The sequence below is a fragment of the Thermobia domestica genome, chromosome 14 (genome assembly GCF_964235325.1).
Source record: "Thermobia domestica chromosome 14, izTheDome1.hap1.1, whole genome shotgun sequence".
In the NCBI taxonomy this organism is placed as follows: Eukaryota; Metazoa; Arthropoda; class Insecta; order Zygentoma; family Lepismatidae; genus Thermobia; species Thermobia domestica.
The window spans coordinates 37283722-37299703 of NC_137467.1; the positions used below are offsets into that span (position 1 = coordinate 37283722).

The 15982-nt window shown below is 34.7% G+C and overlaps 1 protein-coding gene across 1 annotated transcript; it reads right to left on the bottom strand.

Moving 5' to 3' along the window:
* Window positions 1–2262: 2262 nt before the first annotated feature.
* LOC145669788 (protein CFDP2-like) lies at window positions 2263–2751 on the bottom strand. The gene has a single exon (XM_081738130.1). The coding sequence runs from the start codon at window positions 2749–2751 to the stop codon at window positions 2263–2265; it is 489 nt and encodes a 162-aa protein (XP_081594256.1).
* Window positions 2752–15982: the final 13231 nt, after the last annotated feature.

Below are 15982 nucleotides of genomic sequence, written 5' to 3' on the forward strand. Positions count from 1 at the left end.
GCTTGTCCACAAGGCGCACTTGCTGGGAGCTTGGATCATAGCAGGGTCCTCACAAAAAATGCAGTTTCTACTATCGTTAGAAATATTTAACTCAATAGTCGTGACAAGGTACAACACTTTCTAGTAAAAATACTGTATAAGATGTAACGTTTCAATACTATAAGAGTATCTTCATCAGACTTAAACACACTTATCCACACTAGATAAGTGTGTTTAAGTCTGATGATGATACTCTTATAGTATTGAAACTTCACATCTTATACAGTGTTTTTACTAAAAAGTGTTGTACCTTGTTACGACTATTAAGTTAAATATAAAATATGTTTACAAGGTCTACAAGTGGTTTATTTAACGTTCGAAATATTATTTGAACATATTGTTGTGCATGTTAAGGAGATGCAAAGAATTTTCACCTATACAAAAGTAAACATCACTTTCATTACTGCTGTAACTGTATACATACACCTAATTTTCAACTTAATCGGTGGTTTTCATTTGATAATCGGACAAAAGTGTCTAGGATAAGCACATATTATAATTACACATGCGACTGGATTTGAGACAGGTCTAGTGCCTAGGAGATGTCTGCCACACAGGAGGCCCCGGGTTCGATTCCCAGTGGTAGAGGTTCTAAGTTTAGGCGCATTGCGGTGGTTCGGATCCCATCTGAAACTGTAGGTCCAAGTTACATATAACCTCGGTGCTGGAAAGAAACGCTTAACACTAATAATTAACTAAGTAGATGGTTGCTTGTAGGATCAAAAATTTATAGAGGATTTTTGATAGGCGTTCAGCATCCATACAATTTTTCGCTGGAATTTATTTCGAAATTTATCCACTCTGATGCCGATCGATGCAGAGGAGAAAATGATTGTCACCTAAATTGAAATTAACCCATGAATATCACTATTTAATTGGACGAATCACTCTTAAAACGGTAGTAACAATCAATCCAACCCACTTTCCCTCTACTGTTTGTATCAGGCGCATACGCAGCAATTTCTTTCTAGAGGGGGGTCCAATTTCAATTTGAGGATTTTACAAATTTTAAAATTTGAAAAATCGCCCCTAAAATTAGACTAAATTTACAGAAAAGCAGCTTTTGGGGAGGGGGAGCTGAGTCCGGACCACCAGAACCTATCGCCTGTGTATGTCCCTGCTTTGTATTTTATTGGTTAAACTAGCTGAAATGCCCGTCCTTCGAACGGGAAGATCAGGTTTCTAAAAATATTTGAACTCCCAACTACCCTAACAATATATATTTCAATGATTGATTATACGGTTCATCCCGACTATACATGTCATCCCCCATGTGACCCCGAAGGGTTGATAGGGGTTTCTTAGCCACATTTGGACAGAAACGCCATCAGGTATGGCACCATTCATCTCCACAGCCCCGAAAACCATGGATTCCAAACAAATATCGCTCATTTTCGATTATTTGTACGTCATTCCCTCTGTGACTCCCCTAGGGATGGTAGGGGTATCTGACCTACACTGAGACTGAAACGCTAGCTGGATTGTCACCATTTATCTCCGTGACCCCGAAAACTAAGAATTCGACACTAATACCAGTCATTTTCGATCATTTGTATATGTCATCCCCCTGTGACCCTCTTGGGGATGATAGGTCTATCTCACCCCTACAACATTTTTTCCTGGTTATAAGTAATATGTGCACCAAATTTCGTTAAAATTGCTCCGGGCGTTCCAGAGTTATGCTAGACAATATATTGATACATACAGACATACCTACATACATTATTTTTTACATATCATCCTCCTGCGACCCTCCTAGGGATGAAAGGTGTATCTAAGGTTCTTTATCTAAATATCCATGTTTTACCATCCTCTGTTATCGGTGAAAGGAACTGTAAAAAGGAAGCTGAAGTACTGGTGGTGCGTTCGTTTCGCTGGTACCGGTGAATACTGAAACATCGATATTTAGATAGAGCTTATACCAGTTCCCGTGTAATTCCTTAAACCGCTTGGGATAGGTCCTATACTTTTTAAGTTAGAGAGTTTTGAAAAATGATTTTGCGAATTTTCAATGGATCATAACTCTGAAGGGAGGCATTTTCCGGCTCATGTTTATTAGAACTTTTTTCTTTCATTTCGTATAAGGAATCGCCTCCCAAAGTTTGTCGGTGGAGTTACCTACCACCCTGTATATATATAATCATAGTCAACCGTTCTCAATACACTGCTGGATGAAGGTCTTTCCAGCTCTTTTCCACAACAACCTTTCTTCCATTTCCACTTTCACTTTCTCTTCTGAATGATTGTGGGAGGTGCATACACTTGAATCACTTGTAGTGTATATCTCTGGGAGAGTTTGACTACAAGCCTTGCTACTCGACTAGATATACTATATACCTCAAGCACCTTGTTTTTCAATTTTTCGTTGATAAGAAATCCCACTCTGACGGTCTTGCCACATTCTGATCCTCTGTAGTAGAATAAGTGTCCGTTCTTCAATTCGATTAATTCTTCTCCTTTTCTTCTTACTTCGCTCAATCCGACGATGTCCCAGTTGACTTTCTGTAGCTCTTCTTCCAGCTCCTGAAATCTTGCTTCTGAACCCAGGGATCTTGCATTGTATGTAGCCATGGTCAGTTTTAAATGACAACCTAGTGTGCAACTCCGGGGATTCTTAGCACTCTCTGCCTGCATGTGATTCTGAACGTTGCCTTGCCCAGACACAGTTCGGCTTCCGGAGAATGAGGGTCTTGGCTTATTGTGTCCTAGCATGATTGTTTACAAGCTGAAGATATTTGGCAAAAATTACCGTGCCGGCTAGGCATGTTGGTGATAGTCCTCCCTATTCGCCTTCCTATCATTAGGGAAATCTGTAAGTTTTACCATGGACAAGAAGTTACCAGTCTAGGAGGTACGGGTAGAACATCAGGACATCAGCCCGGCCGGTTCCAAACGTCGTCGACTAATTCTCAGCGTGCGGGTCTCCTTCTGGTTTACTACTAGACACCATTTCGCAGATATACATATATATATATATATATATATATATATATATATATATATATATATATATATATATATATATATATATATACACAGGGTGCGTCATTTATAATATCCAACCGTGAAAACAGAAAAACTAAAAGAGGGAGGGAAACGAAACTTTGCATGAAGCAGCTGTAGGAAGGGGGACACCTAGCTACGTATTGGTTAATACCACCGGATGAAAAGTGTTGCCAACTCAACACAAAGTTTTATTTTTTGAATAGCACTACGTTAAGTTATTTCAAATTTTAAGTCTACATACAAATCGAAAACAAACAATACCACTTTTATTGTTCAGTGTTGGAAACTATTTATGCTAGAATATCACAAAAATCCAGAAACTTCCTAATTTTGTGGGTCTCTACAACAGTAATGACGCAAGTGAGACGGATGGTGCGTTGTACATCGAAAGCACCTTAGTGTCGAATACTATGGTCAGCATATGATGTAATTCTATCAAACAGAAGAAAATAGCTACAAGGAATTCAAAACATGACTTCTTGCAAAGGGCTTTATTTCGAAAAAGAGCTTAGATAAGTATCACATCTAATCACGTAGATTATTGTCAAAAGATGTAATGATCATAATGCCGTTTACAGCAATTTGATATTTTACACCGTTTAGGAGATATGATAATGAATGTTAAAGTTGGCAATACTGCTAAAACTCGTGAAATTTGGAAAATATGTGGTAATCGCAACTACCAAAAACTGTTGGTAAAGTGTAGTGTTGTGAAGGCCTGGAAAAAACCCGGAAAATTTGGGTAAGAAAAAAAATACCGCTTTTTTCCCGAGCTTGGAAAAAACCGGAAAATTTGGGAAAAATTGAAATTTTCGAATATTTTACTTCGTTATGCTTTTAAAATGAAAAATATTTTATATTTACTAGTTTACAGTTAAGATCATTGAGTGTTTATGTTTCTTGTATTAGAATAGGGAAAATTTGTATCAACAAATGTATGTGCACCTCTCTTTTAACGTTAACACCATGATAGAATGGAGTTATGGCTACAAGAATACTAAAATAAAATGAATTAAGATAGATGCATTTAAATAATCTTAAGTAATCTTATGAAGTTCCCACTTTATGAGAGGGAAATCTGTGCATTCCACAAATGGTACCAGTACAACAAAGCTTTCCCCAATATGTAGTTCCTACTTATCAAAATATGCAGGGTTCAAACGCAAAGTTTAAACTGAGTTCATCCGTGCATGACGGCGGTGCATGTTCGGAGAATAACAAAGTACAGCCTAATAATGAAAACCGTCAACAGAAAGATAATCTAGTCACATATAACAAATGGCGTAAAAATGCTAGAAAATCGAAAAAGGAATTCATTCAAGTCCCTTTAAATATAGAAAACGAAATAGCTAAGTTTCCTATAGACGTAAATTCTAAGACAGTCAATGCTATTGCTGATTTTGCTTCTACTATCAGCATCATAGAAAAATCATTGTCACCCAGAAATGTAACACTTATTGAAACACAGTCTAAAGTGTCGGGTGTATCTCAGAACCCCGTAATTATAAAATATATGGCAATTGTTAGATTTTGCATTAATGGAAGGACTTTTCACCACAAGTTTCGTGTCTTGGAACATTTTAAACCAAAAGTGTTAATAGGAAACGATTTCTTAATATTTCAACAAGCTAACTTGTGTCTAGGAAAGAATCTTTTAACGTTAACTAGGTTTGGGTTACCACCCAAGAATGCAGAAATTGATGTAAATAAGGAGCATAATGTGTCGAATTTCGTATTCTTTTTGGTTGAGGAAGATCTTGCACCTAAATTTGTTGTAAAGAAGAGATCTATGCTACCAGCGAGATCTAAGATTATCGTTCCACTAACATTAAAACAATCTAGGTCACATAAAGAAATTGTTCTTGAACCGAATCAAGAATTACCGGAAAGATTAGAAATTTTAATTCCGAGAGCTCTTGTGTCAGATAAGTCTCCAGTTATTGAAATAATAAATCAATTAGCACATAAGGTAGTATTAAATACTAATCTTGTAGTTGGTAAGGCAGAAGACGTATATATTCAACCGACAGATGTTATTACCGCATTAGAAGATGACGATTACATAAATCACGAATTTTTGGAAGAAGGTCAAAGGTTATTTGATGCTTCAAAATTGAAAATAGGAGAAAAAGCTAGTCCGTTGTATAAACAAAAAGTAATAGATCTATGTTGGGAATTTGCCGATATTTTTACCTGGAATCCAAATAAATTAGGCCGTGCGAGAGGATATCAATACAGGGTGCAACTAAAGTCAGAGTTACCTACCTCTCGTAAACAATATCAAATTTTGAAAGCTTTGCAATCAGAAGTACGTGAATACATGAATACTTTAATTCAGCAACGCGTTGTGGAAAGGTCTAATTCTCCTTTTAATTCGCCAGTGTTATTTTTGAGAAAACCATGTTGAGAAAAATAGCTGATATGCGACTGTTGAATTCAAAAGTGGTTCATCATTCCTTGGCTTTACCACCTATACATGATATAATTTCTTCCATGGCTGAACATGTTTGGTATGTAAATTTGGACGTCTCTTCAGCATATTTTAATATAGAATTAACACTAGATTCTCGTCCATATTTTGCCTTTTCTCTACCGTCACTTGGGACATTTCAGTATTGTGTTACTCCCCAAGGATTTGTAAATAGTGGTGCTGTGTACAATAGATTCATGTCTATGGTGTTGGCCAACCTCCATCCAGAAAACATAGCCTGTTATGTAGACGATTTTTACATTTTTGCCAACTCACAGGAACAAATTATTGAGATTTTAAGAGATCTCTTTAAACGTCTTAGAAAATCAGGACTTAGAATTTCAGCAGAAAAATCTCAATTTTTATTTCAAGAAATTTTAGCGCTCGGACACAAAGTGTCGCGTTATGGCTACCAAATCTCAGATCGGCTGTTAAAAGCAATCGAAACTTATCCTGTCCCAAAATCGACGAAGAACGTTAGATCGTTTCTCGGTTTATGCAATTTTATAAGGAAATTTTTACCTAATTACGCGGAAGTAGTACAAAATTTACAAAAGTTATTTAAAAAGGGCGTGAAATTTAGTTGGGACTCTACTCACCAACAGGCATTTCAGACATAAAAGAAGAAACTTTTGGAAGCACCAATACTAGCTCCTTATCGGCCAGACAAATCTTTGTGTTTATGGACAGATGCATCCAAAATCGGAATTTCTGCAATGTGTACGCAGTGTACGGACGAAAAATTACAAGATTGGACTCCCATTGGTTATTACTCGAGACTTTTGACACCAGCAGAACAGAAACTTTCAACAATAGAACAGGAATTGCTAGCCGTATTAGCCGCAGTAAAGGCATTTAAATATTATTTAATAGGAAGGCATTTTTATTTGAAAATAGACAACCGAGCATTAGTCTACCTCAAGACAGCAGCTAATCTACCACCCAAACTACTTCGTTGGAGTTTAATTTTGTCGGAGTATGATTTTACCCCTGTTCATGTTTGCAGTGAGAATAACCCTGTAGACTCGATGAGTTGCATTTCGGTTGTTCCCCCACAACAGGGAGACCTGTTATTAGAAGATTTGGACCAAGAGAGATGTTTAGTAAATTTCCAAACACCCGAAAACATTGAAAAAATGCAGAAGACGGACCCTTATTTTGGACCCATATACAGATGCTTACAGGAAAATAAGCAAGGAGAAGACTACAGGCTCGAACGGCAAGCTAGAGCATTTCAATTAATTGATGGAAAGTTATACCGTGCACATAGATTTTGAAATATCACGAAGCATTTATTGTGTATTCCATTCAAAATGAGAGATGAAATTTTTAACTTATTGCACGCTCATTCGTCAGCCGCAGCGCATGCAGGCCAGAAATGTACATATCAATTAGCGCTACAAAAGGTGTATTTTCCACACATGCGCAATTACTTTTGTCAGAAAATTAGACAATGTGTTTCTTGTCAAGTGAATAAAAGAGGAAGCCAAGTAGCAACTATTAAACCTCAAATATTTCCAAAAGCGGCCCCATTTTCAGTAGTCACAATTGACCAATGTGGTCCGTTTCCAACATCTTCTACATATCTTCAAGTATATTTTAATTATGTGTGATGCGTGTAGAAGATATGTCATAGCTGAAAGCATACCGGATTTAACGGGAGACACTATTGCGACTGCTATTTATAATAAACTCATCTTAAAGTACGGGGCACCATCATCTTTAATACTAGACCGTCTTCCATCTCATAAATCTAAAATCATGTCAGAGTTAGCAAAATTATTGGGAATAGAATTGAAATTAATTCCAGTTAATTCACATTATTCTCTCACTTTGGCTGAGAAAACAAGTGACACAATTCAAAGAGCGTTACGTCACTACATCAAATCAACTGGAAATAATTGGGACATCATGTTACCGCAGATTGTGTTTGGATTAAATAATTTGAAGAATCAAACTACTAAATATTCGAGTTTCTACTTGTTCCATGGATTTGAAGCAAAGATTGTTTTTGATCTCCAATTTAATACTCCGATTCAAGAGGAAGAAAATGTCGAACGGATAAAAACGATGCGTCTCGTGAGAGATGATGCCTATCAGAATATGTATAAAAGTTATCTCAAGCAATTGGAGAAATACGAAAACCTTCATGCGCAAACACAATTTCACCCTGGACAAAAGGTCCTCATTCAAAATGTGACAAGACATAAAGGAATACCAGCAGCGTTTGATTTCCGTTATGACAAGCAAGGTGTGATACTATCACGTTTGCCCAGCTCAAACAAATATCTTGTTTCTTTTAAAAATGCAAAAGGAGATGATGTCCAAGATGAGAAAGAAGTACGTCGATTAAAGCCGCTGCAATCTTCAACAGCAAATGAAAATGCTAACAAAGGACAAGAAGAGACAAACGTCATCCTTGGAAATATGCAACCAGTGAAACACAGCATAATTGTGCAAGAACAAGTCTATATCTAAATTATCAAAATAACTTAAATAACATAATTAGTGAAATTCATGAAAGAAAAGAGTAAATTAGAATATTTTTATTTCATCCCCTTTTCCCCTCTGTAAATACGGTTTAAGTTAGGTTATATGTTGGTGTGGTCTATTTGTACTAAATAGTATTCTTTGTGGGTGAGCGAGTATAAGGCGCTCTCCTAAAACTCAACCAAACCTTAAGCTAAAAGCTGCAAAATCGAGCTGCAGAAATGTAGTTCAAACCTTCATTTTTAGTACTCTTGTAACATTGTGTTGTCTCTTTCATCTATCTTTGGGGTAGAATAGGACGTCATTTCGATTTCGGAATCCCATCCCTCCCCCCCAAAAAATTCGTTAGAGACATTAGCTAAAACTGATATATATATATATATATATATATATATATATATATATATATATATATTGCATTTTAGATTAATTAATGTTATATTTTTCTGTATTAGTAAAGTACACAACCTATTATTTCGTTTTTCTCCTCATATGGATACTTTTTCGAATAAGTTGGAATCTTTAGCGCAGCAAATAGAAAATATAACTGTAAATGCCTAGACTCCATCTTTACAAATTTCTAATGACCCAATGTCGTTACTATTAATAATATCTATTACAAGTGCTGTACTGCCACCTCTCATTATCATATTTTTATCTATAAAATTATTTAAAATTAATAGGGAGTTATCGAATAGAAACACGAAATTACATTTACATAATGAAGAAACTTTAAATGATTTTAAGCACGTGCAAACGAATAGTGTATGAAAGGTTTCCTCATACGAAAAATATTATTGCAACATGATGATAGAAACCTAGATTATATATTACTGAAGTAATCAAATAATAGTCATAACAGATTTGCAAAGCAAATCCAAAGACAGACTATTATTTTCTTTGAAAGAAAAATTCCAGTTTTGAATATCAATTTCTTGCAAAGCGAGACGAAGACATCAAACTGGACAAAAAAAAGTGGTACACAAAAAGGTATTCGCAAAGCGAATTTTTGGAAGTGTGTATGCGCATATGAAAGAAATATATATTGTGTCTTATGTAATTATAAATCTATTCATTAAACTCCGATACTAAAATTATATAGTATTTTCTTCTGTTTTCCTTTATAGGCAAATAATCAACATGAACTCCGCCATATTCTATACAATTATATTCACTGTCATTTCTCTCTTAATTCTCCTTATGTTAGCCATTTTTATTTACTTTCAATGCAGAAAATCTTCAGAAAATGTAATTCAACAGCCACAACAGAAAATTTGTTCTATTCCAATCCCATCTTTACCTCAACTAGACCCTATATATGATGATATCTACTTCGAAAATGAACAAATTCAAAACATTCCTAATTTCTCTTCAGATAATATCTCTCTCCGCGTTCATGGTTTAAATTACATAATTACTTATTCCAACTATACTTCAAATATTTCTTCTTAAGTCGAATTTGTGTCGTGTCAAACCAAACCAGCATGCATGTACTCTAAGACATCCCCACAGTTTTGAAATTACAAATCACCAACCATTGACTTTAAAGAATATATTCAAGACGGCTATGTCGACATACCATATGCTAATAAATAATCATGTCTTTACATCAAGACGATACTAACTACTAAATTCCATCAATATATTTTCCATGGACACTAAAATTTCAACAAGTGCAACGGAAGAGGACACTTCTGGATTCCTGCCATATCCACTGGAAATAGGATGAACCAGGAAATACTCGTCTAACCCCCCCAATGTGTGATTTCCCCTCCCCCCAAGTCTATATGTGTAAGTGAACTGTGATAAGTGATTGTGTGAAATAATGTCGTATCAATAGTGAAAATGTTATATATATAATTATGTAAAATAGTGTGGTGATTTTAGTGCATATTTAATTTTTAGTAAAAAGAAAAGTGAGAGTGAATTCACGAATAATTTTGGTGATGGATATAATTATGATTATCTTCATGATTACTTATATACACATATATATGTACATATATTCACAATTATTTAGTGTAGTGCAGTTGCGAACATCAGAGAAAGTTCACATAACATACAATCAGTGTTTTTATTAAAAAACGAGTGAATTTTGTTTTTTATATAATGATATAAATAATTACTTACCAATATATCAGCGAACAAATCTTAAAAACAAATACAATCCACTCCATCACAGAACACAAACAATGTAAAACTGACCTATATTCTGCTTTGCTGTGTTGAGATTTCTTTTCTACATGTGACATTGCAAGGACGCATGCATATTCTTGTGACTGTATTACTGACCTTGTAATATGCAAACGTAATCATAACGACTTCTTTTCTATGCTTGATATGATTATCTTGGACTAAGCAGTGTTTTATAATTCATTCATTTCAGCTTGCCACAAACTAATTTTTATTTTAACAAAAAGTTTGATACATATATCCAATTTATTTATGGTTTGGTGTCACTTTGGTTTTAAATATTTATATCGACATCGGAGATGCCGAATATCCAAGCGGGGAGGAATGTAATATGACTAAAACATTTTGGTGAAGGGCGATTAATATTTTATTGATTTTGGCTTTAATATTTTGTAAACCTTGTTATATTAAATGCAAATAAAATTCAATCCCCAGTCTGGTGCTGTAGGTCATTCACACATGCAAAGAAATCAAGGAAGTCTCATAATAATTTAAAACTATGTCTAGTTAAAACATTCTTCTAAATAGGAAATATAAAAATATGTTACGTAGCAATGTATCAAGGAAATAATAACACTTCCTACTTCACGTTATGAAGTAAGTCTAAAGGTGTAATGGTAAGCGGAAGAAATGACGCTACCAAAACTAGGAAGAAAAGGTAGGTGGACGAAAAAGAATAGGGAACTAAAAAAAGAGTTCTGTAGTGACCGTCTGACTAGAAGGATCGACATCTCAAAATTTTCACTCGTCAAAGTCTGGGTGAGTACAATTCGACTTTGTCACAAAATTAGTTAATTATTATCCTGTCTTCAAAAATTCATTATGACAGCTATTATAACTTTTATCGTAAGCCTCAGCACCAGATTTGGGTAATATTCTGATCTGATATCTCTACTTTTATTTCTACAATTTAATTCATCCATCTTAACTAATTATTTGTTCTACCTAAAATTTAATGGTTAAGTTTATTATGAGAAAACTCTTTAAATTGCCCTCATGCTATTATGGTTATTAATACATTGAGTTATGTGTGGATAAAATTGTATATGTCAACGTCCGGATTCTCGGTCCAATATGTTGGCATATGTATGTAATTCTAAATTACTTTACAAAATGGTTCCTTTTCATCATTTGTAAATTAGTACTTTGCTAATTTTGGCTGTTCTTTAGCATTGGGGACCAGCCTTTGCACCCACTTTTTTGCAATATTCTATTCCGATGCGGTTGTTCCATGGTTTCATACGTTAAATTACGTTACCAACATTATATTCAGACAGCGTTGTAGAGCGAGCGTTAGCGAATGAAGGTGGGTTAGAGCCCCGTGTGGCACGTTGTGTTCTATTTTCGTTAGCAACAATTCACTTTCTTTTCTCACATAAATCACTTCCACTTACCTTTCCGTTTTGTATAAATCTCCTACTACCCTAAAAAAAAAAGGTGTTCGATAGTCACTATCAACTCATTTCTTCCGTAAATCATCCTAATTTGTGCTAGTTTTGGCTCCCTAATTCTAAACAATTACCTTACTTTTTAGTGCAAACGAAAATGGAACAAAAAATTATATCATTAGTTATATAAAATACAGTCAAAGAATTTTAAATTTTTAAACCTCCAAATTCTTTAAAACCTAGAATTAAATCATAATATATTAAAATAAAGTAATTAGTTATATTTGTTCTTATAATTTGGAAGAAAAAGTAAAGAAATGGAAATAAATTCCTTCCCGGGAATTTATAGGCCAGGGAAAAAACCCGGGAATATTCCCATTTTTAAATTCCTTCCCACCGGGAATATTCCCACTGCCCATCACTATTCTCACCTTTCTCCCTTGAGCTCTCCTGCAGTGTTATGATCATTTCAAGATCTCCAGTCACTTGATACGACCATGCGTTAAAGATAACAAAATTTTGAGACAAGTAGAGATGACTTTTATTAGGTTCAAATCCATTTACAGTTGATGTTCTGGATGATTCGGAATTTTCAACTCTATTTGTGTGCGGTATTCTATCGGTCGTTGACAATAATTCCTTATTTTTTTTAACAAAAATATTTATCTTATCATAATGAAAAAGCAGAAAATATAATTAATGTATGAATATATGTAAAGATGTCTTAAGCGAGGGCAAACACGATTTACAGGTGATATATAGGGTTATTGGTAACATCGTTATACACCTGAAGGGTATTTCAAAATCAAGAATGGGCCCGTATTTTCTCTATGGTCACTTTAATCTTTTTCAGAAACCTCAATAACTCTATTTGTACGCAATTTATGAGAATATTACATCAAATATCATTAAATACTTACATATTGGTGGAAACAAGCAAAACTATAATATTCACATTATCATATCAAATGTGCGGAAAATTTTAGCAAAATTACATATTTGTTTAGTCTTTTGAATCCTCATCAGCTGAATCTTTTTCTAGTACATAAGTGTCTATAAGTATGTTATAACACTTATTACCATTACATCTACCGGTTTTCACGCATCCCATAAAGCTCGCATACACTTGCAACTGTTTGTGTCAAACATATGTTGATATGTAAATGACTTTAACTCTGGGTAACTTTTAGCCATGGACTCCTGAGTGGTCCATTTGGGCAAACGTTTTTCATTCGTAGTTTGTCAACCAAAATGTTCGAGTTGTAGGAAGTCAATATTTAAGTCACTGGCGTCCCGCCAAATGTATGTGTGAAGGTGTGCTCGATTGATGTAGAGCATCAGAGCACACTTCATTGCTTGAAGTCAGTCTTAGTTTTTGTGACCGTTGAGCTCACCATTAAGCTCATTCGCAATTGTGTGGATTGGAATAAATATTATTTTTGTTGCTGTTCTAGTAGACATCCATATTCTTATGTCTCCATTGTTTTTAAAAATGTACAAGAAGACCAAGAATATCGGTGTCTTTGGAGTCAATGAGAAGCTGCTTATAACCGCAGCTGGAATCGTGGTATGCGTGGAGTATTACCATCGTATCAGCTTATTCATGATTATATTTCAGAAATGGTAGGTCTTTTCCCTGTGATGACTCCACGTGAAGTAGGTCTGTAAGTTCACTCCATGTGACAACTAACTGTTCGTCTTTCAATGTTTGCCAACAGAACCTATTCAGCTGTAAAACGAGAAATGCTGAGAGGTCAGATATGTTTTCAGGCAAATCAATAAAGCATTTCCAATGCTGAGAAAGCGGACAATCTCGACCTTCAATATTTCTTCAAATCTGTCACTAAACACTTGCTGTTTGCCTAAATCTTGTTTCTCCTTTAATAGAACATGAACCGTAATGGTGGAATAAATCATCAGTTCCTGAGCACGTCGTGTTTAGTAAGTTCAGCACACATTTTACAAGAATATCCGCCAAATCACCACCAGTCACTTTGCATACATTCGGAAACTCAAAGCACGGAATGTATATTTTAAAAAATCATACTTGCTGAGTAATTTAGAATCTGGTAATGTGAATGATGGGACGATAGAACGTGCAGAAGAATTTGTGTTGAATTTCTACACCAATTCACAAAAAACTTCGATCAGTGTGGTCTGTGCTGATTTGGCCACAAAAACTCAACTTCCAGGAATGAAGTGTGCTCTAATGCTCCACATCAAGCGAGCACACCTTGAAACATACATTTGGCGTCACACCAGTGACTCGAATATTCACTTTCTACAACTCGAACATTTTGTTTGGCAAACTACGAATGGAAAACTTTTGCCCAAATGAACCACGCAGGAGTCTATGGCTAAAAGTTGCCCAGAGATAAAGTCTTGTATATGAAAACATATGTTTGACACAAACAATTGCAAGCGTGTGCGAGCTTTATGGAATGCGTGAAAACCTGTAGCTGTAATGGTAATAAGTGTTATAACTTACTTATAAAATACTTATGTACCAGAAAATGATTCGTCTGATGAGGATTCAAAAGACTAAAAAATATGTAATTTTGCAAATATTTTCCGCACATTTGATATGATAATGTGAATATTATTATAGTTTGCTTGTTTCCAGCAATAAGTAAGTATTTAATGATATTTGATGTAATATTCTCATAAATTGCGTACAAATAGAGTTATTGAGGTTTCTGCATAAAATTTTTTAAAGTGACCATTAAGAAAATACGGGCCCATTCTTGATTTTGGAAATACCCCTCAGGTGTACAACGATGTTATCAATAACCCTATATATCAATAAACGTTTTTGTTAAGGAAATAAGGAATTATTTTCAACGACCAGTGGAAATAGCGCACACAAATAGAGTTCAACTCTAAATGGATTTTAACACTACAAAAGACATCTCTACTTGTTTCAAAATTTTGTTATCTTTAACACATTGTCATATAAACTGACTGGAGATCTACAAATGATCATAACAGTGTAGGAGAATTCAAGGAAGAAGGGTGAGAACTGTTCTTCAAGTATTGGGAAAACAATAACTTTTTATCTCGGAAACAAAACCTTTATTGAGTGACCTGAGCTGAAATTTAGTGGTGCCATTCGGAGCATCAGCACTCGAATCTAAGTGCACTTTCCTTCAAACTTACTTCGCTGTACGGCTACTTTTGGAAGTAAACCTAAGAATATCAGTACCGTTGGAAAGATAATTTGTGCTCTACAAATTTAATTGTGGATGTTCTTTCCATATCTCAACTCACTGGGGAGATACAGAGCAAAAACAAAAATATTAAGGACAAAATATTCCAGGTTTTAATTTTTAAGTTAAATTTTCCGAAAACTCTTTGGATCTATCCAAAGCATGAATAGACAAAATCGTACAACACATCTTACAGATAAAACTGAAAAAAGAAATTCATTATTATCATGATTAGTTTCGGGGATATAGAATATTTGAAACGCTCATTTTTTAGCTTCAGTTGAGGTTGAAGGGGGTGTATGGGGGGAACTTCCGCTTGTATCAAGGGACCGGTGGTATAGAAATGATTAGAAAATTGAACCTGGTGTTTTGGGACCACCGGTTGCTTTTACTCTATCGTGTTGATCCAACTCCTTAATTTGGAGACTTCCAGATTCTGCCTCCCGACTATATTACCTGAGATGAGTACATCTGACTGAATCACCTGTAATACATGAATTATATTTTAAAACAATAAAATGTAACTATGTGTGCATGATCATCACGGCTAAAAGACAAAGCCAAATTAAATGACTTCTGGTATATAGTTAAGTCCAACACCCAACAGGAATATTATAACTTTCATTATAATACATATGTTAAGGGGGAAACAGGGGTACGATTTTTTTGCGAGAAATGAAGCATCTAACTAACCGTTGAACTTCGGGAACTGACATTCAGTATATTAACTCTTTATTAAAAGAATACCGAACATGTTCTAGCATTTTTTAAATACTTTTTATTGGGAGGAGGGACACTTTCTATATATGAGAAATTGTTAGTGGGTTAATTTGTAAAAATAATCGAACATAATTGATATCAGTTGAGAAACAAATCGAGCAACAATTATTAATTGAGAAACAAAAACTTTGTGCTTCGTATTTTATATTCACTGCTTTCTATTATAATAATTGCTGAAGCTTGCGTTTATTATATGGAACGTTCTGAGCATAGGGCAATCAAGCCATAAAATTTTGAGAATAACAGACAAAGTTTGTACTGTAGGTTTAATTATATAGATAATTTTACACTTTTTCCCTTATGTTGGTCTACTTTACCTTAATTTGAGATGTTCAAATTTCATCGCATTTTCCAATGAAAAATATCTTCCATATATGTCATAGGTTTCATAACATATATGACTTAAAATG